Raw genomic sequence first — 27,996 nt, 5'->3', positions numbered from 1 at the left:
ATTATAAGTTAAAATCATGTTAATTTAATTCGACTGTAACTTAATGATACAAACAGGTTTCAAGGAAAGTTAATGCGTGGTACGTCAAGTTGACTACGGTTAATTGGAGCAATCTCGGCGATAACTCGGCGTAACGCGCTTTCCTGCAATTATCAAAGTCCAATTGTAGTTCACTTTGTTCCTATGGAACAAACTGTGGCAAAATCACGAATACCATTAGCGCGTATAATGCTCACTTGTGTTGCGATGATTCGTAAACTGAGAACGTATAGCTACCAGATTTTTTTTTCGATTAGCAACTTTTTTATACGCGAAAAATTATCCTTGAACTTATACAACAGTTGGAAATTAACCTCGTTGCGAGAAGTATTCTTAAATAATATATGAATAATTTAAATCGAAGAAGAATACACAGAGAAATTGTATCGATTTTTCTTCTTACCTAACAATAAATATATGTAAAATGTGTCGAAATATTAGATTTTCAATACGTATAAAATAATGACCGTCGCACAAGCGAAATGTGACGTGTGACAAAGATAACCTGTCGAAGCGGAATATTCCCTTTGGGAAACGTTTATCTTAGATTTGAATCTCAAGGAGTGGAAAGGGGCGGAGGGAGAGAGTGAGTGAGAGAGAATGTGTGTGTACGTGTAAGAGAAGAACAAGAAAAACCTGCCATTATTAGCCGAGAATACGTGAGAGAAGTGTGAGAAAAGTCATCGATAATATTCGGAAATAAGAAGAGCATCCAAAAATAGCTCTCTTACCTTGTACATGTCTGTCCTTGTCCATTTCCTTCGTGAGATGAGAGGTAAGCGCACTACTGTCCCTCCGAATCACTGCATCATGAAACTTTCCAACTTTGACCAATCTTGAGGGTGTATATCGATTTTAACAACTTTTCAGAGAGTGTGCACATCTGTCGCAAACCAACTAATCATCGATGCCAGATTTGCTCGTGGTAATTCGAAGTGATATAGCCAAGGATTCAAGTTTTGAAACCGTAGCGAAAAAAAAAATGAAACTCCGGATTGACGCGTGCACGCGCTGTTAGTTTGCACGTGGGGTCTCCTGTTAAATACAGCGGAATTCAAATCACAAGGAGCTTCGAGGTCGTAATAAGCTAAGAAAAGCCGAATAATTCATCGCGTCGCATGGCGAGTTTAATGTAACGTATAAAGTGATGACATTAAAATTTCACAAATTAATTTTATCAACGTGCAATTACGTGTGCTTGGCTACATAAATTAATGTCATTCTTTATGCATAACTATCACTTTTTGATTTTTATATTACAAATTTTGATCACGTATCAGAAAGAAATGAATAATATGCACATTGATATAAAAAATGTCAACGTCGTTCAGATGACACTTTTCAACACCTATTGTACCATGCAATTAAAAAGTAATCGCGAAAAGATGGAAAACACCATGGGAAAAATTAAATTAAAATCTACACGAATGGATACCGTCTTTATGCGACAAAAGAGAAAAGAGATATTTAGGATTGGAACACATACTTTTTAGGTTTGTAGGACAATCACGCAACATTCCCTCTCTTTCTTACTTTATCGAAAGATCGTTACAACTTTAACATCAATAAAATTTTATTCAGTTTTGAATTATCTACTCTTAAATTTTTATAAAAAAAATATAGTGATTTAATTAAATTGTTAATAACATTTTTTTTTCTTTTTATAAAGTTAAAATGATTAAGGGAAAGTACTCTCTGAAAATCTTAAACGGTTCTTAAAGTTAGAAAAATCCGACAAGAGAGAAAGATAATAACGAGCATCGATCAAATATAATTAAGTATAAAAGATTCGTCAAAAATAAATTCAATTTAAGATTCAGTAGTGTAGATTTATTATCATTAAGATTCAGTACGGTAGTACTGTTTCACTAAGTTACGATCTGTTCGAACAAAAGCTACTTATTTTTAATACAGTCGTTTCTCGTTTGAGAGATTCTGTATCGTTTATTTTTTATTTCATCATTCTAATGTTACGACACGAGGGAAAAAAAAAATTCCGTGATCAATATTGTAGCAAAATGTGACTAAATTAGACCGAGGATTTATTAAGAATTGAATCGGTGATTCACACGTCTGACACGAAGCTCATTGTCGAATGAAAAGACCAGTCGTAACTAATATTACAATTTTTTTTTCTTTTCAGTTTTTATCAAAACAGTTTCAAATCGCAGAGGCAATAAAGAAAAGAACAGAAAAGAGAGAACAAAGGGATTATTATAAAAATAGTAACAAGAGCCACCGGTTCTTTTCTTTTTTTCGGTTTTTTTTTTTTTTTCTCTTTCACTGACAGAACGAAGAGCTTACGAGTACATACACCAGGACTACGAAGAAAGGCGGGTAAAGGGGGCGGTGAGGTACAGAGAAGGGTAGGGAAAAAAAAAAAGCGCGTTCGAAGCGCGAATACACTCCGCACGCGGCTACACGTAATAAAAAGCAATAGAGGCGGCGAGAGCGACGCGAGAGTAACGAGGGGTGGCTAAGGATTGAGGCATTGAACGCCTGTGAACGAGATAATTTACGTTCGCTCTAAACCCGGGGAGTTGTAGGAAATACGCGTGATAATATGCTGAGGATGGCAAAACTACCACCCGACTACAACGAGGCGTCGTAGGGGTAGATAAGGTAGATGCACTCCGGTGGAATGTCGTTGGACTACTGAAGATCCCGAGAGAACCGCCGGCTGAGCGTGCGGAACACTGTAAACGCACCGCGCCGCGCCGCCGACGTCGACGTCGACGCCGACGCCGACGCCGACGTCGATGCCGATGCCAACGGCGACGACAACGACAACGACGGCGAATCCCGCGAAAATCTGATATGCGTGCGCACGCGGTGGCAAATCTCTCCGTTACTTTAAAGATCCATCGGTCCCTATGACTGGTCCATTCAGCCACACAGTGATCTCTAAAGAAAAAGGGAAGAAGGACAGGTATTTTCACAGTAGAAAAAGTCAACTATACGAGCAGTGATGGATTTCCCTTTTTGCAGTAACTACGTCAAGAGAGCAGGAAGAAAGTATAAAAGTCAAAGAAAAACGTACGAAACGTGCGATATGGAACATATGAATACGATCGAATGATAACATAAGAAATGGCATTCGTAGGTTAAAATATTGTAAAGGTAGAAAAATGACGATCCGCGACATAAATATAATAATTTACGATATAACGAGATGTGAAATCTTTCAGGTCAAGAAGAAAGCACAAAGAAAACCCTTTCAGGTCAAAATAATATTGAGAAAGAACTACGTTAACTTTTAGAGCAAGTGATTAGCATAACAAGTTCAAAATTTCCAATATTTCTCGTACTCTTATTCCTTTCCACGACGTTTCTATTCTCTTGAATTCATACATAAAGTTTTCTTAAAAGGCGATTTAATCACAACCCGGCAACTTTGTGCGCGAAATTGTTTGCAGCTTTTAATTCCTTATAAACTCAAAAATAATTTACTAAGTATTTCGTAAAAAAAAAAAAAAAAAGAAAAGAAACAAAGAAAAAATTTTACTTCAACTGCTACTTTAAACTGGGACTTTAAAGCGTGGCTTTAACTGCGACGAAAATTTATCGCCAATATTGAGATCGTGTATCGTGACGAGATATCGTGTGAAATCAACTATCGTATTATAGCTATCGCGCGTCGCGAAAGACGCAATTTATACGACGATATAACGAAAACGCTTTTATGAAGTGTATCAAACATTATCGATACAATCGCATTCCGGCATAATGTATTTAATTTTCCGCGAACGTTTATTCGTCGTTCGGCGCATGGATTTCAGAACCATGATTCCCTCACTCTCTCTTTCTCCTTCACTTTCTTTCTCTGGCAACGAGCGAACCGAAGACTTGGAGCGTTAAAAGCAGCACGATAGGAAGAAATACAGAGAGGGTGATAGCCACGGACCCTAGATATTAATACGTGTACGGTGTCGGTTCACTTTGTCGAGCAACGACGTGTAAGATCGACTCTGCCGGAGAGATACGCTCTCCGCGTCGTACCGGTGATACTTTGTCCTCGTTGCAAGGTGAAATGCTAACTAAAGGGGATGTTTTAATGGCAAAGATAATAATATGCCTGGTCGGGATGGCTATTCCTAGACTGACAGAGATATTCGCATGACAGCAATACACGCTATTTGCTCGCTACCTGCGATACTTGATTCATAGGAAGCACTGGCGCCGTGTATGTAATTTTGACGCGATTAATTTTAGGAAACTGCAGGTTAATTCAGCAAAAATTATTTACGGCGCGAGAGTACGTAGAGTAAGATATATGTATCCGGTTAGAAACATGACTCGACGCTGCATCGGATATTTTCAACCTCTCCAAATTTCGGTGGATTACTGAAATCTTTAAATTAGCACGGAAAGATATTATAAAAGAAATTCTGTACTTAAAAAAGTTTCTCTCCTACAGTGTCTTGCGATATTTTAAGAATGTACGTATTATATTACAAAATAAAAATAAAAAGTAAGATTTGATTCAACATCTGACGTCATATAAAAATAAAATTTGTTAAATTTTCGCGATTTTTAAATTCTCACGAGAGAAATGACGTGGTGCGCTGTAACAACTGGGCGACGAGACCTTTCAATCATGATGGATGAATCCATTGAATGAGAGAAGAAGCCGAAAGATTATTTTTATCGCGTTTGTTTCATATAATGAAATAAAATTTCATCCATCTCGGAGCTCGTGATATCGATGCTGACATCATCTACATTATATGCTCGAGATCGATATTCGAGCCATTCCTCAGCGGTACTTAAATATAAACGAACGTTCGTTGCTTTTGTTGTCACAAAATTCAGCAAACTGCCGTGCGCCCCATAAATATGGCTTTGAAAAACGCTCCGAGATCGATTGCGTCCCTAAATATAAAAACTGCATGTATATACGCGTATATAAAAAATCTGCGCGAACAAAGTAACTTGGAGCTATCTATTGCACACAACGTATAGTTCATATACTTTTTCACACAATGTGGTATATACTTTTTTTTTTTTTTTTTTTTTTTTTTACGATGAAACCTTTCTCTCTCCCTTATTGTGTGGGTTTATAACTGTAAAAACTACTAATCTTCAATATTTAAATTAAAAATTGTAGATATTCACAATCGAATAAGAAACGCGTAAAATTACGCGTTGAAAAAATTAATGAATTTGGATTTTACGCCCAAAACACACTATTTCTATTCTATATATATTACCACGATGACGTAGAAACACTATCAGTTCACGTATCACGTTGCATACCCTAATTATTTGATCCACGATGTATTTTCAGTTCATTGAATTTCAAAGAATTCCTTTTCGTCGTTCTTTAGGCTCTCGCACGGTTGATCAAAAATTGATCAATAAAATAATGAATATGTCTAAACGTTTATTTTTTCGTAAGAGTTTTTCAAGTGAAAACACCTTACGATCAAAATCAACGTTTGTACAATAGAAAAATAAACTAAATTTGACTTGCAGTTATGCAAATGTGAAGACAAGATAAATTGTGTATTTTTCGGTATAACAGAATGCAAGAAAAACGTGCACAAGTGAATCATTTTCCTTCTGACACAAGTCAAGCGTGTACTATTTTCCCGGCTAGCTACTCGACGTTGTACAATTAATAACCCGCACAAGGGTCAAACGTAGCGCGTTTTTAACGAGTTTTCTACGATGATATGTACATATACATATATATATATATATATATATATATATATATATATATTTATGTGTGTGTGTGTGTACGATGCTCTTTCGCTCACCAAAATACTGAAAATTTTCAAAACTCGGAGCAGCAGGTTCTGAAGCAGAAACCACTTAGTACCGGAATAATAAACTCGTATGTCACGTTGCGGGAAATTACCATTTTTCAACGAGCAGTTATATAAAGATCATGATGTGTAAAATAATATATAAAATAGAAAGATGACTAATACGTGATTAATTTGAGATTGTGCGGTATTTATTATAGCAAAGAAAGAGAGAGAAAGAAAGAGAGAGAATCTTAAAAGAGCAAGAAAGAGAACGTCATGAGAACCGTTCATTATTCTGCCTTATATTGAGAATTCCTGCAAACCGATTAACAAATACCTCTCAGCCTCTAGCTCTCTTTCACAATTCATCGCTTTCTCATCCTTTCAAGCACCCTCACATGAAGCACCTTCTCTTTCCTTTCTCTCACTCTCTTTTATTTCGGATTCTCCGCCTCCGTTCGGCATTTTGTGCCGAGATATTAGAGTCTAAGCGAGGGCCTCGAGAGATCCGATCGAAGAACGCCTCCATTGGTATTCCTAATGGCGAGAAAGGATGTCGGGTTAACATCGTTTAAAAGCACAGGCCGTCGCCCATTAATGCGCCCGATAGTTCTCCAGAAAATCTCATCAACGGTTCTATTTTCGATCTCATAAACGATATCGAACAGCGTACTGTAACGAATCGTTCTGAATCGCTTGGCACGAAACAAATTTCATGTTATTTAGTAAATAATAAAACGCGGCGTGTAACCACAAATCCCCGTGATTAATTGCATTAAAGCAACATATAAAAGTTTATGTGTGTATAAAAGTTAAACGAGATTTCCTCGCTTTCGTCTCTTATCGTACAAGTACAAAACTGTAACATGAATATTTCATATAGAAATATTGCAATGTTTCAAACAACTAAAACAGCTTGCCCGCTGGCGAATTACGTTTCTGCTAACGGTGTTTTAATGTTAATCGAATCGTGAGCTAATATCTCTGGGGAGTTAAACCGATGAGCAAAATCGACGACGAAGGTAACCAATAAACGGTCAACGGAAGTTAGTTACAAGGTAAACCTTGCTCCAACATTTAATTGGCGTCATAACTCGGGACAACTTAACTATCGCCGCGAGGATGTGATTACTAACCCAGAAAGAGACTCACCTAGAAAACGGATTTCACTTTTGGTCAACAGATCAAGTACGCTCTTCTAAGAACAATTTATGATCCTACATATTTTCTTTGCGTAAATAGATTAAATAAACAGATAAATTTTTTATCAGGTAATCTAAATTATTTGCGTTTTTCTTTTATCTCCCAGAAAATCTTTGAAATATGTAAACTATCCGGCCTAAGTATCATAAAAGCAAAAGAGCGTTGCACCACGCTCGAGATTTCAAATTACATTGCAATCGAGATAGCGTCGATTATAAAGAAAGTAAAAATAAATCGCAAGATAAACAAACTGCACGAAAAAGGAAATAAAAAAAAAAATATATTTTCTCACTCACCGCCAGCCGCCGCACCGGTACTACCGCCTGGCCAGATCCGCCAACTGTTCCACCGACGCCAGCTTCTAGGCGACTTCTGGCACCGATTTAGCTCTTCCATAACACAGCTTCAGATAACACTCGTACTCGACTCCGATACAAATACCTAAAAAAAATACGAAAGAATGAACACACGGCGTTACGATCATTTCGCACGGCGCTTTCGTTTCGACATAACTTGTACAATCTTACGCAAGTTCGAGACGACGCCGAGAAAAAGGCATTTCGCGCTAGGTACTTCTAAAGTTTTCAGACGATCGCTTTACTACCAGCTCATTAAACGATTATTATTATTGTTACTATCAGACCGCGATACTGTTTTGCGGCAAGTAAAGTTCGCTCGCATTGTACAACGAAAATATGTATCGCAGAGCGCGCGAAGCGACGTTTATATGGCGACTCGCGCAATCATGCGAGTGGAAAAATCGCAACTTACGCTTGACCGTGTCGTCCGTGCCGGCTGTATCGGTCGGCGCGACGACTCCGTGCGACGGATCGGCCGTCGCTCAGCTCGCCACTTCAATCGATTCGATAACACGCACTATCAATGATCACTGCCGGCGGATAAAAGCCGTACGGAGCGCGGGGTGCGCGACATTGCCGCGCGACGACAAACCGACACGACGCTACGCAAAGCAACGCACAGCGCCGCGAGAGATGAAGATGGCGGAGGTTTCGCGCAACAGCATGCGCGTTGAAGTTGCCCGTTCGAGATACATTCTCGAGCCTCGTAAATATCGAAAAAAGCTAAGCGCGTGCTATTTAAGATGGCCTCGACGGGCACGTTCTCCGATTAGATTTTTATAGGGGGATAGACGTCCACATCCAACGAGAGTGGCGCGCGCGGTTAATGCAATAAATACGACGAAACTCGTCCCCAAGAGAAATGCGAGAACATTCCAAGAGAGACCCTTTGACACCTCAAAAAGAGATTAATCGGCACGCCTAAGCTCCCTGAAAGCACCCGGAATCCGCGCGTCTTTTTTATCTATTCCGTAGAGCGACTAGAGTTCTTTCGTTCCCTGTGACAATCATTAGTCCATTTGTCGAAATTACGTTTATTTGAAGGAGCTCGAGGGAGATGAAAGTAGGCGCTACCGAGACATCGAAAACGACTCGTGAAACTTGATCCAAAATTTCTATTTCACGCGGATTGATTGCGAAAGAACTGTAAACGCAATTAAGCTAAACGGACTAATCGCATCTTAGTTTTAACTTTCTAATACGGACATTTTTTACGACTAGAAATTAATTTTACTCCTTATTGATTAGTTCTGTTGTTCGCTTAATAATTATCGTACACTCACCGTCAGGAATGGCGTTTGTGATGTTGCGACGGCGGCTAGCGTACGCGATCTTGGCGTGATGTATGTACGTCGAATCTCACACGAAGTGCGCGCGTATATGTATCGCGTAGCACCCGGTCACGTACGCTAGCCGCCGTCGCCGAAATGTACATAGTTATACCTTGTCGACTAACAAAAAGCGTACACATTTCATTCGCAATTCTTTTCTCTTATCACAAAAACCTATAATCTAAAACTACAGCTCTACGCAAGTCCTTTTTAAACTGCTATTCGTTCTTACGATCGAGTAATTCGCTAATGGGTCGTTTCTGGAATTGCCGTTGGTTTATGCGGGAAGAACTTGATGAAGAAGGAACGTACGGATAGAACTTATTTTCTAAGCTTTTTTTTTCCATTTAGAAAACATTCATTCGACTCATTTCTATCTTAAATAGTTTCGCATAAATAATGTATGTACAAACTTTTAAAGAATTGGCTAACAGAAAAATATCATTTTTCTGTTTCGAATTACTACGTTTAGTGATAAAAACGGAAACGGAAACGGAACGGAACTAACGAGACTTTTATTAAAGTAATTATTTTAATTATCAGGAACGTTTTTATTTGTAGATTTTACTTGCTATTTATTTATACGCAATATTTAAATTTTTTTAATTAAACTGCCATTATTTATCATCGTTGCATTTATAAGTAACACCTATTCGGGCTTTAAGAGTACATCCCACAACTTTAAGAGTATATAATTAACACACTGCCTAAAGTAACTCGATTCCGAGGATTCTAACAATCCGATCCCTAATTAACGATGGAACGTAATAACTGACTCATTCACCCATGTAATTATTAAGTAAAAAAATGACAATAAATCCAACAGCTACCGATAAAAATTGTAAAATGCCTGCACACCTGCGCGAACTTTTGTGCCATCTCGTTCTTTCCCTCGGGAGAACCTCACTCACGGTAACGTACAGCAAAGTTCCACCTGCCAGACCTTGCAAAATCGGTAATATGATATTTGACCACTCTGTATCTACCTACGGTCATAAAATAAATAGAATTAAAATTCTTTAGCATTATTAAGATTAAATATTATCTCTTAATCGCTATAAGTTTATTACAGTTAAACGATATTCATTGTAATAATTAAAAAAAAGAGACGAGTCTTTTCTTACCTGGAACGTTAGCATGCCGATGCCGATTCCGACAACGGATCCAATGGCGAATATAAATATCACTAATATCAATTTAGGAATTGATTTACTAACTCCTGCTAACTCCAGCCCCAAGCAAAACCCGACGACAAATTTGTGCGACGCCACCGCTCCAGTTAATAACAACACCTAAAAATAAAAAATATATATCAACGTAATTATTGTACGCATATGAAATCGAAATTAATCAAGAAATCGAATGATAAAATTAAAATTATATAAGAGGCGTCTCGTAACGTGTCTCACACGAATATTACGAGGTATACATTCTGTGAAATAATACGCCCTTACTCATTTCGACTTGCATATTCATAAATATGCAACGTAATACACAGAATATGTGCACAATAAAGAATATAATACATATAATATTCCATTCTCTCTTTCTTTCTCCATAATAAAATCTACACACATTTAAAAATTATGCAAACTTAATGCAAATTTAACATGGAAACGATCTCATCGCAGCTGCACTCGTTACGTTATATACCGTACCTCCAATTTATCCCTTTTCTCATTACTACATTTATTATCCTGAATAATAATTAACGTGTCTACGTACCTCGGCGATTTTCGTCTGCAACCCTATCGCAAGTCCTTCAAGGATGGCATGAACGGTGAGGGCGAGAGCAAGACCAGCAAGACCAGTATTAGCATCATTACATTGTTCGCCGTGGTTTCCGTGGCATAAAAAGGTATTATCTTCACCCATTGGCCTCGAACGGCAGTCACTTGCGATGCATCGGATCCCACCATAGCTATTAAATGTCCATGCATTATTAGCGCTACTACCAAGGGAATTTTGTCGGTAATTTAGCGGTAATCTCACATCACCCTCGGACGCCACGTAAACAGGCTTGCTGTCTTGCGTGGCGATATTGTAACCGACACCACGGGAGTGATTCCGACAGTTCGTATAACTGAAATTCAATATTAACGTAATTTGATCAAAGAGAACCAAATTGGGAATATCGTCGGCGTTAAGTTTCAGGATGTAACGTTACATCCATCACAAAAAGAGAGATCTATCGACAAGAGATAATGAACTGTATTTCAAGTAGTTTAGTGTATTTCGCGTTGCACGTAAGAAAGTTGCACGTACCATGGTGTTCACGTATCGCGTGCACGCGAGTAATTTTCAAAGACAAAAAATATATAATATTATGATAAGAAACATGTAAAAAAGCAAACTTTTATGTACATTATTTGAGCATAAATAAATGATCAAATAAATAATATTGCGTCAATCACGGAAAATCTGCTGATTCAAGTGTATTTCGACCTCGACGCTTATTACGGATAGAAAGATATTTAAGTGTCGATGGCAATCTTGAGAGTAGACAGTATCGCAAGTTGATATCGATATCCAACAACGGCTAGAATGATCATTCTTCATTGACGTTATTACGGTATAAGTTGGCCTGGTTCATCTTGTTCATTTATCATCTTGATAAAAGGTATTTTCAAGGGCCAAGGCTCTTTTACTCTCTCTCTCACTCTCTCCCTTTTTCTTTCTCTCTCTCTGACTCTACTACATGACCATTTTGCACGAGATATTGCTGTCGTTTATAACGTCAGAATTTATTTCGACAAACTCTATTTGGCCGAACAAAGACGAGCAGTTAAAAATAATACATTGTTCATCATTATATCATCATTATGTGATCCTTTATGTCTACAACAATTTATCAATTTATCTCGAGGGCAATTGCGCGATTTTCTTACAACAATGAGCAAGCTATCAAAGAGAAATTTTTTATCCCGACTCAAATTATTAAAGCTATTTAAATAAAAATTCATTTGAAGTAATCAAAAATTTAATAAAGAATGAATTTAAAAAACTTGATGTGGTCAAAGAAACTATAGAACAAATGGAACAAAAAGCTCTCTCAGCACGTACCTACCCTCGCTCGTGCGCAATCCTAGAATCCGTTAACCTGGAAGGGCGCGTATCCGTTGTGGATTCATGCTCGCCGTCTCCGCAAAAGTAGTGAACGCACTCCTCGACGAAATACAGCACGAGGAAACCGCAAGAGAATACCAACTCGGCGTATGCCGGCAAACCATGGCGTACTTCCGGTAGCACGTGAAGCATCGCTGTGGCTAAAAGAACACCGGCGCCAAAGCATAGAGTACAGGAGAGCATCAGCTTCTGTTGGAGATAACGAGCGCGCGAGACGAAGCAGGCGGGTGCAACACCGACGATGAAGCTGCCGGCGCCGATCACTACCATCGACGCCACCTTCGCTTGCACCGTGTCGCTGAACATTTCGCTGGCCTGTTACTTCACCAGGTTACGATTTTCGTTACGTTTCAGACGAACGCACGCCCATACGCGGGCGATATCTTGATCCTTATCCGTTTAATAATGCACCAGGTGATGATATTAGCAGTGTCTCCTCGATGATAATTGGCAACAATTGACGATTTACAAGCTTCTTGTTCTCCGTTATGTACTTCATCTGACACCATCAGTCAGGGATAATAGGTTTGCAGAGACTTGCAGAAATTCCACTGATCTTGTGTCTCGACTAAAACTTTGAGAAACAGTCGTTGAAGAAGTCACGCGTGCATTGCAAGTCGAGTGACTTGTCTTGATGTCTCAAGGCGCGACCCTAATCTGACGGCGATGATAACACTGATAGAGCCCGACACTTGGCATCCGTTATCCATCCATGATGTGAGCATTGGTGAGAGTCCGCTATGATTTTATCTGTAGTCTCTTGACTAGCGATACATGTTATTCCTGCAAGTTTTAGATAGAGTTAAAAAAATCGTAGAAAATAATACGTGATGTATCTTGACAAATACAAATAACAATGAACAAATTATAAATTAAAACTTAGCTCTGTGTATATTTGACTAACTTTAAACTTCTTGAATCTCTGCTATTATTAAATTAAATTGAATTAAATTAAATTAAATACTAAAAGAGATAAATTTCGCTCTTCATAGTTGGACAATGATGACGCGAGCTCAAAGGCATTGAAGCTAAATACAGACCGATACTTACATTGATGATAATTCTCGCGCGTGCAAGCGATAAGCGATATATGTATACTACCGAAAAAATTTTATAAGGAAGCTGACAAAGCTACACTATGCCTGCTGAGATGCGATTTCGTTGAATTCGCGTATGATCGCGATAAGCTACGGCTACTTATAGTAAAGCAACAAAAGTTGTTCCTTATCACGCACGCGACAAGAGAATTTTTTATTAAATCTTTCGCACGTTCTAAAAAATAAAGAACACACGGCAGCACATGTATTTCATTGCAAAGTTAAAAACTTGAAATGAGTTAGTACGAAATATATACATATATATACATATGTATTTGTATGATATAATTATAATGTAGAAACAATCAATACATGCCGTACATAATAAAAGCCTTAAGAATAATTCATTTCTTGATAAAATAGCTTGAAATTGTTTTACCTTATATTTAATATTTGTCTCTGCTCCTTTTTTCACATTTTCTCTACTGTGTACGTATTGGTGTGACAAGCACTTCCGCATCCTGTAAATCCTTCGTCATGTCTTACATTGTCACAACTTCTTCCTTGTGTTACGCAACCGGCTGTTCGCCTGATTGACTCCGAGCTCTTTTGATTCAGCAAACTCCTTCCATTGCTTAAAGTTCAAGTACGTAAGTATCACATATCTAAACTGGAATAATTACGATTCGGTTAACAATCTCTGCGTAGTTGCCAATTGTTTTTTCAAAACGACGCACGCGCCAAGATTGAAGTACGGCAAATTGATGAAACTACACAACGTTTTCGTCGGTAATCGACGTCTCTGTGTTCAGTTCGTCCGCGACATTGCGAATGTTGACGTGACGATGACGAAAAGTGAGGTTAAAGCGCAATATATGAATTATAAATAACGTTAGAGAATGTCAAGGTACGAAAAAAAGCAACGTTCGCGTTCTCCCGGTCACGACAGTAAACGCAGGGAGGATGACAGGTATTACGGAAGGAAGTATCGCGATACTCGCGAAAGTCATAAAGGCAGCTCTTCGAGATCCGTACAAGGTAACCGAGAAACGCACGAGTTGTCCGCGGAAAATCGTCCCGGAGGCAGCAACGAAGATTCGTGTTTCAGTAAATATAAGCACGAATTGAATAGAGTTTTCACAGCGAATCCAAATCTTGTCCACGACGTCGCGGACTTCTGGAAATTTGTCGAAAAATTCGAGTCCGTTAAGAAACGATTAGGCGACAACGTAGACGAGTCTGCGACAGATTCCGCTCTGAATTCTATCGGAGTTCCGGAAAGATATCACAAGTCGCATTGTTTAAACTTGAAACTCGACTTGTCCTACGGAGAATTGTTTGCTAGAGTCCCGGATACGAAATCGTTGACCAAATCACAATTGCTAAAGTTTAGAGATGTAATACTCTTGTACTTGGACTTCAAGCAAAAGGAGAAGTTTGCTAAATTAAAAAGACTACGAGACACACAGACTAACTTGCCGGTTGCGCGATACAGAGAAGAAATTATTGAGATGATAAAAATGGAGAAAGTAGTCATTATCGCAGGAGATACTGGTTGTGGAAAATCTACACAAATCCCGAGATACTTGTACGAAGCTGGCTTTCAGAAAATTGGTAAAGTAAATGTTTTATATTGGTGTTAATTATACAAGCACCTATTTATTTTTTTTTTTACATTTTATAATTTTGTTTGTAATAATTTTTATTTATAATTTTAAAGCGTGTACACAACCCCGAAGAATAGCGTGCATTTCGTTAGCGAAACGAGTAACTTTTGAAACGTTGAGTGAGAATGTTAGTAGAGTTGGATACCAAATACGTTTTGAAAAACAAAAAAATCAAGAAACAAACATTACATTTATAACAGAGGGTTTACTGTTACGTCAGGTAGCATTTTTTCTATAATTAAGAGATTCGGTAGCGTATACAAGTATACGCGTAAATAGCGAGACACGAGATCGACCGCGTATCTTAACGCGAGTCGCCGAGTTGTCAACGACTGAAATTATTAGATCAATATACAAATATGTATAAATCATGAGATAATGTTGTTTAATTTTACAAATTACAAATTATTTCACAGTTATCAGGTGAATCAACTATATCTACATATGACGTAATAGTCTTAGACGAAGTACATGAACGTCATCTGCATGGAGATTTTTTATTAGGCATTATGAAGTGTATTATTAATCAGAAACCTGATTTAAAATTAGTACTGATGTCTGCCACTATCAATATAGAACTTTTTAGTAATTATTTTGCAAAGGAAAATGTGAAAGTAATAGAGGTAAGTTTTCAATACAAGATAAATATCAAACACTTCTGAAATTTTCTATCTATTTTTTTTATACAGGTTCCTGGAAGATTATATCCCATTCAGTTGTTGTATCGCCCTATAACCGTACAAGATCTTGCATATAAAAATGATCGATTTAATCCTAGTCCATATGTGCAAATAATGCAAATAATTGATCAAAAATATCCAAGTATGGAAGTTTATCGTACAATAATAATACAAAATTATAAACTTTAAATAAATAATAATTATACATAAAATATTTTCTTTTTTTTTTTCTTTTTTTTATACTACTTATTTATTTAAAATAAATTTATAAAATCATAAATCATACAAGTACAAGTGTAAAATAATTATAATGCTAAAAATATTTCAGTTAATGAGAAGGGTGACTTATTAATATTCTTAAGTGGAATCAGTGAAATTACTGCAGTTGTAGATGCTGCTAAGGAATATAGTATGAAGAAAAATAATTGGATAGTTTTGCCACTTCACAGTACTCTCTCTATTGTTGAACAAGACAAGGTATATTTTTCGTAATATTGTTCTCTATATGCATTTTATTTTTACATGTATATAGGAAAGAATATTTGAAAATTCGCTTTTTTTTTCATTGTTTCTAGGTTTTTGACTATGCACCTGAGGGTGTTAGGAAGTGTATTGTGGCAACTAATATTGCAGAAACCTCTATTACTATCGATGGAATCAGATTTGTTGCTGATAGTGGAAAAGTGAAAGAAATGAGTTATGATCCATTGTGTAAAATGCAAAGATTGAAAGAATTTTGGATAAGCAAAGCCAGTGCAGAACAAAGGAAAGGAAGAGCAGGCAGAACTGGACCTGGGGTTTGTTATAGGTGATTCATATTTTATGTTCTATTTTAATTGTTTTATTAATTATAAACATATACTTAAAAATAATAATGTTGTTCTTTTTTAAAAAAATATATTAATTTTTTATAGAATTTACTCGGAAGAAGAGTACAAAATATTGGAAAAATACTCAACACCTGAATTACAGCGCGTACCTTTAGATTCTTCACTATTGCAAATGATAGCGATGGGACTTCCTGATGCGCGCAAATTTCCATTTATAGAGTCACCACCTGCCAGTAGCATAGAAAACGCTATATCATCCTTAAAAGATCACGTTGGTATTTAAACAATTTTTTATTCTCGCGAAGTATTAAATACAAAGTTCAATTTTTTTTCTTATTAGGGTGCGCTTACGGATAACGAAAAAATCACGTGTATCGGTAAAACTTTGGCACGACTACCCGTTGATATTGTAATAGGAAAAATGTTAATAATGGGATCCATTTTTCATCAAGTGGAACCTGTGTTATCATTGGCAGCTGCTCTAAGTATACAAACACCATTTACTAACAGAGCTTATAGAGACACTGAATGTGAGGTAATGTTAATATTAATATTCAAGATTTCTACGCTGCTATTATATTAATTATTCAGTGGATTAATATTGATATTATAGACATCGAGAAAAAAGTTGGAATCTGATCATGGCGATCCAATAACGTTACTAAATGCATTTAAAGAATGGTTGGAAGTGAAACAAGAAAATTCTCAGGAATATAGAAGTAGTAGTAATAGTAGTAGAAAATGGTGCAGAAGAAGAGGTTTGGAAGAACAACGATTCTATGAAATGACAAAATTAAGATCTCAGTTTAAAGATTTGCTCCAGGTTAGTTTGTATGGTGGGTATATTCTTTTTTACAAAATTTTTTGTTACACCTTATCTAACACTGCTCTTTGTTTGCTTCTATGTTCCTGTATTCAACGCATATAAATGTATGCAGGATTGCAATTTACTTAAAAGTCTTCCAGAACCAAATTCTTCCATGACAAGCGCAGAACGCGCAATACGGCATGGAGAATTAAAACTTTTAAAATCTCTTAAAAGAACTTACAAACAAAGTGAACCTAGAAAACGCAAACAATTAAAAGTTGAAACATTTGACATACAATTTGAGAATAATGATGAAGATAATGAAGAGCTCGACATAAAAGACATAGAATTTCGAATGAGAAACGATTCGAGTCAAGTGCAAAATCTTTTAACGGCATCTACTGCGTGTAGTTATAAAGATCTAACCATGTTGAAATTGATATTATGTAGTGGTTTATATCCACAATTCGCTTGTGCCGACGAGTTTAATTATTGCAAGGTAAAAATTATTCTATACTCATTATTTTAAATAATATATTTTTATAATATATATATATCTTTAAATTATTGCTTAGTCACCAAGTGAACAATTATTTCACACTAAAGCGAAACCGTATGTTGCTTTGCATCCAATGAGCTTTTTTGGAAACCATCCACAAGTTTTACAAATCGAAGAAGAGGATGTAATGGCAATAGCAGGATTTAAGAGTAAAACTCCAGTAAGCTCTAAAAATCAGATATTGGCATATTTGTAAGTCTTTGTTCTATAACGTATAATTATCGAATAATTTGTTAAAAATAATTAAATTTTTTAATATTTTGTATAATATGTCAATATTAAAAATAGATCTCTCTTGGAAACTACAAAACCATATTTGGTAAATACTTTAAGAATGCCTGCTGCACAAACATTACTATTATTTGCACATGAAATAGACACAAATAGTACAATCTCCATGTAAGTACGTTATTTTGTAAAATTTATAAATTTCCTAATAGGACAGATAGATTGGTTTAATATTAAAATTTTTACAACTTACAGAATAGCATGTGATTCGTGGTTAATGTTAGAATTTCCTGTTCCTGATACTGGTCAAGTTTTACTGATGAAAGCTGTGAAATTAAGAAATAAATGGGATTTTTTATTAAATCAACAATTACAAGGTAGAAAATATATTTTAAATAAATTTTGTATGCACGTGCGCGTAAACATACGCAAATGCTTTTTTTAATTTTTTTAATTAATTGTAGTAAAATTAATATATTATTTTAGGATCCGACAATACTAACGATGAAAGAAAAGATTTTAGTAAAATTGAGCAAAGTCTCATGCAAGAACTAATTGAATATATGCATACTACGGTACCATACACTATAAAACGGTTGTTACCAGCTGATCTGAAAATGATATATGTTGGTAATGGCAATAATAACGCAAATATAGAGCCTAATCCTTTTCAGTCTGACTTTAAAAGTATACCAAATGTAATTAAAGGTGGAACTTATCTGACAGACAATATTACATACAATTGGTAAGAAAATATTAATATATTTTAAAGCAGTATTAATAATTATTCAAATTTATCCTTATATATTAAATGTAAAATTAAGTATTAACATTTTGAACATCAGATAGTAGTACGAGTAATTTATCAGTGTGTCAATCATTAAAATATTAATGTTATAAAATTAAAAGAATAATTTATTTTTTATTTTTATTAATTAAATCTTTATTTTTACGTTACAGCATAAAAGAAACTAATTGGAGCGAACAGTTAATTATAGAAATGCAAGAAACTGAATGGCATTGTAAAAATTGCGATTTACGAGGTATTCTATCGAGTATCGAAAAACTTCAACATCAAAACTCTTGTACGATCGCAGATACGACTAGTGACGATAAAGAGAGTGGAAGTATTACGCGTAAAGCTAATAGTCAAGCATATGAGTGCCCCAATTGTTTGTTAACATTATACCTTACACCTATCGAAATATTAAAACATAAAAAATCACACATTAAAGCAAGCTGAAAATCTAGTTTGCATATAATTTATTAAAAGGTAATATTTTTATTTATAATTTTTTATTTACAATTATACAAGTATTTTATTGAGGAATAATACTTATTTACAGAATTTTATTCGTGTGTAATTACTTACATGTAAATTCAGAAAACAAAACTAATTATCTCTAGACAGGATGTCTATCGCACATGTATCGCGCATATACATACGTGCATATATCTAAAAAAATATGACGAATCAGGTCCATGGTAAGAAATTTGAAAACATAAAACATCCTACAATTGCATATCCTATGAAGTAAGATAATACTAATTTATCTTGCAATGTATATTGTTTTTGAGATAAGAAAAACACTTTCCACTTAGAGCACGCATTTACATTACTTTCGTATTGTAAGTTAATATTATCAATATATTTGTGAGACATGATTAATGCACAATACCAATATGGTAAAGGAGTTGCAGAAAATAATAAACGTGTACTGACTTGAATATGTACAAAGCATAAGCAAAATATAGTTAAAAATAATCCATGTATCACAAAAACAAACATATTTAATGGATATTTCTTACGTTCAACAGTACTTTTGTTTTTCGTTTCACAATCAAAAAATCCTAACAAGTATAGTTTATCTTTATATTGATAAGTAAATTCTTTTATGCATTGCAACATAATATAAAGTATTGGTAGAGCTAAAATAAAGTTTGGTATTTGTTTAAGCTGATAATATCTTAAAAATCCTACATTCCAATACGTCCTTTGCACATACGAATATGCTAAAGGCAAACTAGCGTTACACCACATTGAATTCATTTTACCCGGTAAAATCATATTGTTTTCCGTCGCATATTGTAAAATGTGAACTGGCAATAATGACTTTTTAAATATAGAAGTACAGAATTTCATATAATTGTATATTTGTAAAAGAACAAATGGAGATAATGATATAATTATTGTGCTTAATATGGTAAAATAGTTTTTTAATTTAATTAATTTTAAAATATGCCATAAGACTGATAACACGTCGTACTTTCGTTGATTATTTTCTATTTTCACAGAACCGCATAAATTCTTAAGTGCAAAATATGCAGGGAAGCCAATGTTGATAACACCATTCGATCTTACTAAAGTTGACAAAGCCAATGGAAAATAAATGGTAGACATACTCTTGATACTTCCAAGCATAATATAAAATGTTAAATATGCAAACATGGATTCTGAATATAAAGCTGAAAAAAATATGCTAGCCGGATTTATGCAATAAAGTATCGCTGCTTTGTACGCCGTTATAGTATTTTGAAACACACACTCTGTGAGATCATAAAAAATAATAACTGACTTTACAAAACACACAAAATTGATGAAAATTCCAGAAAGGATCATTGCACTTTGAATGTTAAATACAGGTAATAGTTTTATCAAAATTACGGAAATAATGCGAATCATAGCTGGATATAACGGATAGAAAGCAAGAGTATTCTCATACGTGTATCCATATTTTGCAATATGTAAAAAATATTCTCCATCCCAACGTGTAAGACCGTTGAATAGAAAATGAATTATTTGATCATAAAAGGAAACTTTCTCCGTAGAATCTAAAGGTCTTTTAAATGCATCTGCATTATGATCGGGGATTAATATATTAAAAATTATTTGTAACATTAATATCACAATTCTAATGATGATTGCGAACCAAAGGACTTTCTTTCTTGGCCCATACATTTTGCATTGCTTTTACGTAAAATGTGCCTAATTTTTATAACCATGTAGCTACATAATTAGTGAAATATATCCATCTAAGATGGATTTATTACAATTGTAATAAATTAAAAAAATAGTTGGCAATTATTTTCTCAAAATCATTACATCTATTAACAATTCAGATTTTCAGTTTCCTGTAAGTGTACTTTTATCGTACGGTGAGGAAGTAGTCAAATCGACCGGTCGAAATGTATTTAAAATAAACACTTGACGATAGAAAATGTTACAGTTCTGAATAAGTGAGTGCTAGATATCACAGGATGTTGCTAAAAAGAAAAAAATAATTTTTACATGACTTACGAATCAAATAATCTACAGCGTTGAAAAATTGTGAAAAACTATTATTTTATTCCACATATATTTACTCCCATTCATACATACCTTTTTTTTATTAAAAAAACTAAAGGTTCTGATAAATTCATCCTTCTTTTCTAATCAGAACAAATGCACTTGGCGAAACTTGGAGTCGTGAGGCGCTTACTACACGTATATCGAGACATGTTCGAAATAAACTTTTTTTTCTTTCTAATTATTATTAAAATTAATTTTTCCAATTACTATTAAAATTATGCCGAACCTCAACGTATACCAGCGCACAAGCCATAACGTGTGCTACACATTTATATGTATGTATGTATAGGCTACGTTGCGCACCGCGTGGCATCGCGCACTGCGCATCGACCCATTCCGTTCCTACCGCATACTTCGTTACAGTGAAACGTGTTCGTCAAAATGCAGGTGCCACCAATTTTTATGGAATTGCCGTTAGATGACCAGGTAATCTTTTAAAATTAAATAACGAGTAATTAATGTCTTTAGTAATACGTAATTTTAACATACGCACATCCTGTGAAGGAAGTTTTTGAAACGTATTCTTCCTAACGGTTTTAGGTTATATCGAAATGTACATTAAGAGTATTCTTTTCCGAATATTATATCAATATAAAATAAAATTTCATTAGTTAAATAGTTGAATAATAATGTGAAAAGATTAGCAGAGGTATTACACTTATTACTTTAAGTACACGTGTAACAAATATATACTTTGTATGTATCCATTCTAGGCACAGGAACTGAGAGTCTATTTTAAGGGCCTTGGTGCAGAAATTAGCGAAGAGAAATCGCCGAAAGGTATAGAAGATGATTTGCACAAGATTATCGGAGTGTGCGAGGCGTGTTTTAAAGAAGGAAATGAAAGTGAGATAGAAACTGTGTTGAATGATATTGTTTCCATCATGATTCTGGCAAGTTAAATATAGATTTTTTTATGGATATTATTATACATATATTAAATTTTAATTTTACTTGCAATATTTTAATATTTTATTTTAGATACCTACCGAACGCGCGGAAAATTTAATTTTGGCATTCTGTGAAAAACTTGTAAAGGCACCTGGATATAAACTTGGATTGGTTTGCTTGAAAGCGTAATATTTTTATTTTTTATTTTTATGAAGTTAGTTCTTAGTGTATTATTTTTTAACCTAACAATTACTTGCAGTTTATGGCTTCTATTTCAATCTCTTGCTGATGATTCTCCAATGAGATACCATGTTTATTATCATTTGGTACAAATAGCCCGTAATGTTGATCAAGTGAAAGCTGTGTATAGTGGAATAGATCAACTGAAACAACAGTTTGCTTCTTTTCCTCCATCAAATGAACAGATGCAAAAGTTGCTGCGTTTGTTGCACGAAGTTCTTTTAAGCTGCAAACAAGGGTAATGCTTTATTTCCTTCCTTCTATTCTCTCTCACTCTTATTTGCACTTGTACATACAAGGTGTTTAAAATAAAATGTCAAATTGTATCAAATTTTAGAGAGCAAGCGGCAGCTGTAATGGTTGAATTATTGGGAACATATACAGCAGAAAATGCCTCTGCAGCTAGAGAAGATGCACAGCGTTGTATATTAGCGGCGTTAGCGGATCCAAACACATTTTTGTTGGATCCACTTTTGGCTTTGAAACCTGTGAGATTTTTAGAAGGCGAATTGATTCACGATTTACTTCTTGTATTTGTACAAGATAAATTACCAGCATATTTACATTTCTATCAACATCACAGAGAATTTGTCGAACATCAACTTGGTATACATCTAGTTTTCTATTTTTTTTTTATAATGTAAAATATAAAGTTTACTTAAATAAAATAAGATTTTTATAATATATTCTTTTTTGTGCAGGATTAAATCATGATCAAAATATGAAGAAAATGAGATTACTGACTTTTATGCAACTTGCAGAGACAAATCCAGAAATGTCTTTTGACACAATACAAGAAGAATTGCAAATTGGTGAATCTGAAGTTGAAAGTTTCATAATTGATGGTAAGCTATTTTTGTTCTTTAAAATCTTATTTGTAATGACTTACAAATTGTAACGTACGAGCGAAACGTCGGCAAAACCGAAAGGCCTCCGCGCCGCTATATTAAAAAAGAGCCGCGACTGATAGAAGCAGACCGTCAAAAGCGATGCCGAACGCGATATCGATCGCCGCCGCAGATACGCGAATCCTATGTAGTCGCCCGACCGTTTTTGATTTTCCCGACGTTTAAAAGTTAAATACATCCTGTGGAACAAAGAATAAGTTGCCACTTGTTTGTTTAAATGGCGATTGATTAAACAGGATACATTAAATGAATCTGTACTGACTTAGTAAAATTATATTTTCACTAAGTTATCGAAGTATTCAACAGTTTGTTACTACTCGAGATATAGATCTAAGAGATATAATATAAAAATATTAATTAAAAAATTGATTATTACACAAACGTGTATAACATTCTCATAACATGTAAATAATATTGTTCTGTCTACTTATTTCAGTTTTAAAAACGAAACTTGTAAGAGCGCGTATGGATCAAGCCGGCCGGAAAGTATTGATTTCAAGTACTATGCATAGAACATTTGGTCGACCACAATGGATGCAATTACGAGATTTACTCGTATCATGGAAATCTAATCTTGCAGCCGTGCAAGATGGCATGAAAACTGTAGCCGCTGCACAGATGGAACTTGTAGCAAAGAATAAAGCTACTCTTGCTCACTGACAGTACCGAAAAATGCCATAAATGGTTGATACACGATTATTTATGAAAATACTGTAAGTAATCCAAAATTAAAAATTTTTTGAATATAAAATCCATCAAATTCAACTATTTAAAAAAATAAAATAAAAATTACTCGTAATAATTTGTATTACAGTATCATGCTTTTATAACAGTAAAGTAATACACCGAAAAGCAGATATGACGTTTTCTGCGGCGACAACGGCTAGCGTACGTAATCTTAAAGACGGTAAAGGCAGGGGATGAGAGAACTGAGAGAAATCAGTCATCGGCAATCCAGCCGGCGCGGTATATAATACATGCGGCACATGTAAAACTCGACGTACACGACGCTAAAGTCGCGTTCGCCGTCACCGCAGCAAACGCCGTATCTGCTTTTCAGTGTACATTTAAATGTAGCACATAGTGTTTTTTCAAATTATTTATATTACTTAATAAATCCAGATATTAGTGAAAGTTGGAGTTAAGGTACGTTTTAGAATTTTTATAAAACAGGATAGTTTTGTACTTTTTTTCACAAAATCGGTCATATTTATTATCAAGTATACATAAATCTCTTGTAACTTTTGTATGAAAGACAAATGACGGATAAAGATTATTATATATGATAGTGTATCAAAAAATTAAGAAATGATGAGTGAATTTGTCTCATCAAACTTGATGAATCAGATCTGCGTAGAAAATCTTGGACGTGGTAAATCTCCAAATACTGTATCACCATGAACGCTTTTAGCTAATGCTTTAATTGAAGCTCGAATATTGTGCGGATCTAGCGGATCGGTTGGCAACTGTAATCATATAAAGCATATGCACACGTATATATATATACATATATGTACTAATTCTTTCAAAACTTAGGTAAATTTTAATCAAGATAAAAAAAGACCCAAAAACGTAGAAAGGTTTTAATTGTAGTACTAAAAAAAATATATATATATTGTATATATACATATATATATATATATATATATATATATATATATATATATATATATAAATTAGAAAAAAAAAAGTATTATTACCTGGTCGTCGTCTTGATCCTGTACCGTACGATGAACAATAGACGGGAAAACGGGTACAGTGACGGGTAGTGATTTAGCTAGCGTAGAATGACCATCCCGTTGACCTCTTGGCATACGAATCCCTTCATTTTGGGTTGAATCTAAAAATTATTATATATCGGCTTAAATTTAAATGAAGTATAACTGTGTTGTATTAAGAATAAATGTCGTACCATCGGTATCAGATCCTTCTGAAGACCACAGTTGTTGGTTGACTGCATCCGTACTATCCTCTATTCCTTCAAAAGGAAACAATGCTTCTGTATCGAAGCTGGCCGATTCTTTAGTACAAATATACACTGGATCCTTTTTTTTCAAATTTTTATTCTGTAAAATATATTATCCAAGTTTATAATAATAATAATAATAAAAACTTCGGGTTAATAAATTAAGTAATATGTGGAAAATTGAGATATAGCAAAAGTAACTTACATTAATGGTACTTTTAGAAGGATGTTTAGTAGCTGTCTCGTGCTTAACGTTTGGGCCACTAGGCACTTTTGTGTCATTGAATATGACATTTGAATTTGGTTTTACTATATTAGCTGCAGAGGTAGTTAAAGAACCTTTAAAGCCATCAGGAGTCATTGGCGGAGTTTCTATGTTATCGGTTACTTTACTCGTTTCTTCTCCTCTACATACTATTCTGATTATGCAGAAAATACACATAAAATTTCAATTATTATTACACAACAATATAATAATTGAAAAATCATACTTTGATAACAGTCTATGTTCGTTGTGTGCTCTTTCACGAAATTGTTCCAATAATTGATATTGCTCCGCAGTAAATGCACGTATCTTATCTTCTATCGCCATTGTTTGACATTGTATAGCCTCTTCGAGTTGTCTTTGTAAACCATCTAGGGCCACTTGAACTGTGTTAGGTAATTGAGAAACTAGAAAAACAAATGCAATGTAACAGATGTTATATGCATATTATTTTGAAATTTAAAGTTATAATACACGTAATAGTTTCTACATTTGTGTCAACTTACTAGAAAACTTGTTAGGCTGTTGCAAGTAGTCGTCGAGATCTTCCAAGCTATGATTAATTACTATCCTAAACACCGGACTATAATCTGGATTGGATTTTAATTTATTTATTTCCTCTGAAGATAACTAAAACAATATTGTACCCTTTCTTATTGTTTTATTTTTTAATCTTTGAGCAACGAGATTACTCAAAAGTTAACAAATCTATTAAAATGACCGTTATATTTCATGTTTTATCGTAATTTGTGCCAGCAGTAAATTTATATCTATAATTAATATCATACACAGAGCCCGAAATCGTCTTTGATAAAATCAGCCGCTCATTTCCGATAATTAGATTGCGAATAAAATAAAAATTGCTACACAAACTACTTTGACTAGATTATATTAATTAAATAATACTTGACCGACATGATCGAAAATTATCAGTAATAGATATTTAGGAAGAACAAGTTTTCAAGTGCACAAGAAAATTAATTTATATTGCAAATGCAAAAAGGAGTAAAGTACGATTAAGATCGATGTAGTGTTACGTAATTGTCTTTAAAATTGGTAATAGATTTTTTTTTATGTGAAAATTTTCATTGAGACTTACCAGAATATTGTTATTAATAAGGACTAAAGCAGCACCGTATTCCCTGTGCACAGCATGAGTATACATTGAACAATTGTAGCAACGGTGTATTATCCATGATCCAACGTTCCTTATTTCCATTAAACCAGGCTGTTCCTTAGTAATAGTTTCCAATTCCGGTACACTCACTAGATTCTCTATCTGCCAAAATACAGAAAATTATTTAACATTAATTATATGAACTAGCAACAAATATATACTAGTCTACTCGAATTTGTTTCAAGTTTTATTTACGATTATAATTGAACGATTATTCTGTGTGACAGTATAACATTTGTGCCGATTGTGTGGCACTTCTAAAAAAAAAATAAAATAGGAATTGACTTCTCCAGACAATTTAAATTTAAATAGAAACATGTGCTGACAAAATGAGAGGCGCGCTGGCAGATGAGCCGGCACGATAAAATTACGTTCACTCGCGCTTGCAACGCGAAATCTAAATTCGAAATTGGTACGATCTTTACTTTGCAGTGGAAACAGATGAAACAAGAAACGTGCGAGATTGTGTGTTGTGTGTAAAACGTGAGACGCGAGAGGGGAACGAATACGAGGACGACGCGAGCCGTAGCACCGCGCACGCGGATGTCTCAGCTGTTCGTGTTTCCACTCTTTCTCTTTTTTTCTTTATCTCGCCGTTTTTTTTTTTTTTTTTTTTTTTTCTCTCAAAAATGCCGTCCGATCGTAGGCTCGCATCGCGAGCACTGGAAAAGCGAAAGAAAGGCAGAGAGCAGAGGAAAAATCCTTTCATCTTCACCTCACGAAAAAAGGCATCGGCGCGTTCCGAGTCGGTCAGTTCGATGTTGACCCGCTGCAATTCAGCGCTTCTCGACCTGATGGACACATTCAGGCACTTGCAGGTGACGTGCATCTTTTTGACGCTCGCGATAAACACGGCAGACGCTCGGCCGAGTGTCGATTCTGTTGTCGCCGAGCCGGAAAAAAAATGCAACGTTCCCCTCTTCTCTCTGCAGAGGGATCGGTGATCCGGACGTGTCGGGAGGTGCAAAGATGCGCGATTCAGACCGCGAGATCACCAACTACGCACTTGATGATTGCAGGTGCAGCTTCGATTCGATTCGACTCTACTTGGCTGATCTCTCCCTCCCTTTCTTTCTCTCTCTCTTTCCCCCGCTGTTTCTCTTCGTCCTCTTTGTCTCTCCACGAAATTTATCCAAAGGTTGTCTTCATCAAGAGAATTATCGTCACCGTAAGAGACGTTTATCTACGAAAAAGTAACATCGAGAATATATTTCTTTTGCGACGAAATAATTAAAGCACAGACGGCCGAAGTAGTTAGCTCTTTTGTTCCTCGACGAACCGGCTGTCCCTGTTGCGGCGTTCCTTACGAAAGAGACGTGCGCGACAAAGAGCAAGAAGACGAGCAATGAACAGTGCAACCATGAATCGCTACTGAATCGTCACGGCATCGTCCGTTTCGGGAAACGGTCGTTTTGTGGGCGATCGATATGAGAGTCGCGCGAGAGAGAAAGAGAAAGGGAGAGAAAAGTTTATTACGATAAAGACATATATATATTCTTACCTCGATTAATCGACTTTTCGAGTATTATCGTAATAGTGCACAAGAAAAACGATTATTTACCGGTTGTTAATACACGATA

The 27,996-nt window shown here is 35.2% G+C and overlaps 6 protein-coding genes across 13 annotated transcripts in view; 2 read left to right on the top strand and 4 right to left on the bottom strand.

The window, feature by feature from the left end:
* Positions 1-9,624, bottom strand: part of LOC139101855 (dual specificity calcium/calmodulin-dependent 3',5'-cyclic nucleotide phosphodiesterase 1) — a 65,538-nt gene extending 55,914 nt beyond the window's left edge. Inside the window, exons 1-2 of one of the 3 annotated variants that reach the window (XM_070655323.1) lie at positions 9,544-9,624; positions 7,292-7,436 (exon numbers count right to left, since the gene is read on the bottom strand). In XM_070655323.1, the coding sequence (XP_070511424.1) occupies positions 7,292-7,391 (100 nt within the window). In that variant the 5' untranslated portion in view covers positions 7,392-7,436; positions 9,544-9,624. Of the gene's footprint in view, positions 1-770; positions 5,064-7,291; positions 7,437-7,766; positions 7,917-9,543 lie in introns of those variants that run through there. The other 2 variants (XM_070655322.1, XM_070655327.1) reach the window with 2 other exon arrangements.
* Zip88e (Zinc/iron regulated transporter-related protein 88E) lies at positions 8,450-13,593 on the bottom strand. 3 transcript variants are annotated; one of them, XM_070655335.1, is made up of 5 exons: positions 13,288-13,593; positions 11,753-12,594; positions 10,411-10,768; positions 9,810-9,977; positions 8,450-9,671 (listed from the first exon to the last, which is right to left on the bottom strand). In XM_070655335.1, exons 2-5 carry the CDS (start codon positions 12,115-12,117, stop codon positions 9,462-9,464), a joined length of 1,101 nt encoding a protein of 366 aa, XP_070511436.1. In that variant the 5' UTR covers positions 12,118-12,594; positions 13,288-13,593; the 3' UTR covers positions 8,450-9,461. The 3 variants fall into 3 exon arrangements, with proteins under 3 accessions (XP_070511436.1, XP_070511439.1, XP_070511437.1); XM_070655338.1 differs by having other exon boundaries at positions 10,411-10,606; XM_070655336.1 differs by lacking the exon at positions 13,288-13,593 and adding an exon at positions 12,862-13,178.
* Positions 13,594-13,671: 78 nt separating this feature from the next.
* On the top strand, positions 13,672-18,893 carry LOC139101854 (probable ATP-dependent RNA helicase DHX34). Of its 2 annotated transcripts, XM_070655317.1 has the most exons (15): positions 13,672-14,462; positions 14,569-14,735; positions 14,932-15,138; positions 15,205-15,337; positions 15,524-15,672; positions 15,771-16,003; positions 16,110-16,296; positions 16,366-16,560; positions 16,639-16,848; positions 16,964-17,332; positions 17,409-17,584; positions 17,681-17,791; positions 17,876-17,997; positions 18,107-18,365; positions 18,581-18,893. In XM_070655317.1, exons 1-15 carry the CDS (start codon positions 13,748-13,750, stop codon positions 18,861-18,863), a joined length of 3,516 nt encoding a protein of 1,171 aa, XP_070511418.1. In that variant the 5' UTR covers positions 13,672-13,747; the 3' UTR covers positions 18,864-18,893. The 2 variants fall into 2 exon arrangements, with proteins under 2 accessions (XP_070511418.1, XP_070511419.1); XM_070655318.1 differs by lacking the exons at positions 18,107-18,365; positions 18,581-18,893 and having other exon boundaries at positions 17,681-17,795; positions 17,876-17,955.
* Positions 18,869-21,280, bottom strand: Pig-v (phosphatidylinositol glycan anchor biosynthesis class V). The gene is made up of 2 exons (XM_070655329.1): positions 21,000-21,280; positions 18,869-20,884 (listed from the first exon to the last, which is right to left on the bottom strand). The coding sequence occupies exon 2, from the start codon at positions 20,577-20,579 to the stop codon at positions 19,095-19,097; it is 1,485 nt and encodes a 494-aa protein (XP_070511430.1). The 5' UTR covers positions 20,580-20,884; positions 21,000-21,280; the 3' UTR covers positions 18,869-19,094.
* Eif3m (eukaryotic translation initiation factor 3 subunit M) lies at positions 21,258-24,943 on the top strand. Its single transcript, XM_070655334.1, has 7 exons — positions 21,258-21,395; positions 21,683-21,862; positions 21,951-22,045; positions 22,120-22,338; positions 22,438-22,706; positions 22,802-22,945; positions 23,445-24,943. The coding sequence occupies exons 1-7, from the start codon at positions 21,351-21,353 to the stop codon at positions 23,666-23,668; spliced, it is 1,176 nt and encodes a 391-aa protein (XP_070511435.1). The 5' UTR covers positions 21,258-21,350; the 3' UTR covers positions 23,669-24,943.
* Positions 24,187-27,784, bottom strand: Pras40 (Proline-rich Akt substrate 40 kDa). Of its 3 annotated transcripts, none has more exons than XM_070655331.1 (8): positions 27,132-27,784; positions 26,339-26,518; positions 25,746-25,869; positions 25,466-25,646; positions 25,180-25,393; positions 24,921-25,074; positions 24,709-24,848; positions 24,187-24,474 (listed from the first exon to the last, which is right to left on the bottom strand). In XM_070655331.1, the coding sequence occupies exons 1-8, from the start codon at positions 27,243-27,245 to the stop codon at positions 24,352-24,354; spliced, it is 1,230 nt and encodes a 409-aa protein (XP_070511432.1). In that variant the 5' UTR covers positions 27,246-27,784; the 3' UTR covers positions 24,187-24,351. The 3 variants fall into 3 exon arrangements, with proteins under 3 accessions (XP_070511432.1, XP_070511433.1, XP_070511434.1); XM_070655332.1 differs by having other exon boundaries at positions 27,423-27,783; XM_070655333.1 differs by lacking the exon at positions 27,132-27,784 and adding an exon at positions 26,842-26,985.
* Positions 27,785-27,996: the final 212 nt, after the last annotated feature.

Source organism: Cardiocondyla obscurior, linkage group LG04 (genome assembly GCF_019399895.1).
Source record: "Cardiocondyla obscurior isolate alpha-2009 linkage group LG04, Cobs3.1, whole genome shotgun sequence".
Classification (NCBI taxonomy): domain Eukaryota; kingdom Metazoa; phylum Arthropoda; class Insecta; order Hymenoptera; family Formicidae; genus Cardiocondyla; species Cardiocondyla obscurior.
This window is presented reverse-complemented; position numbering and strand designations above follow the sequence as displayed.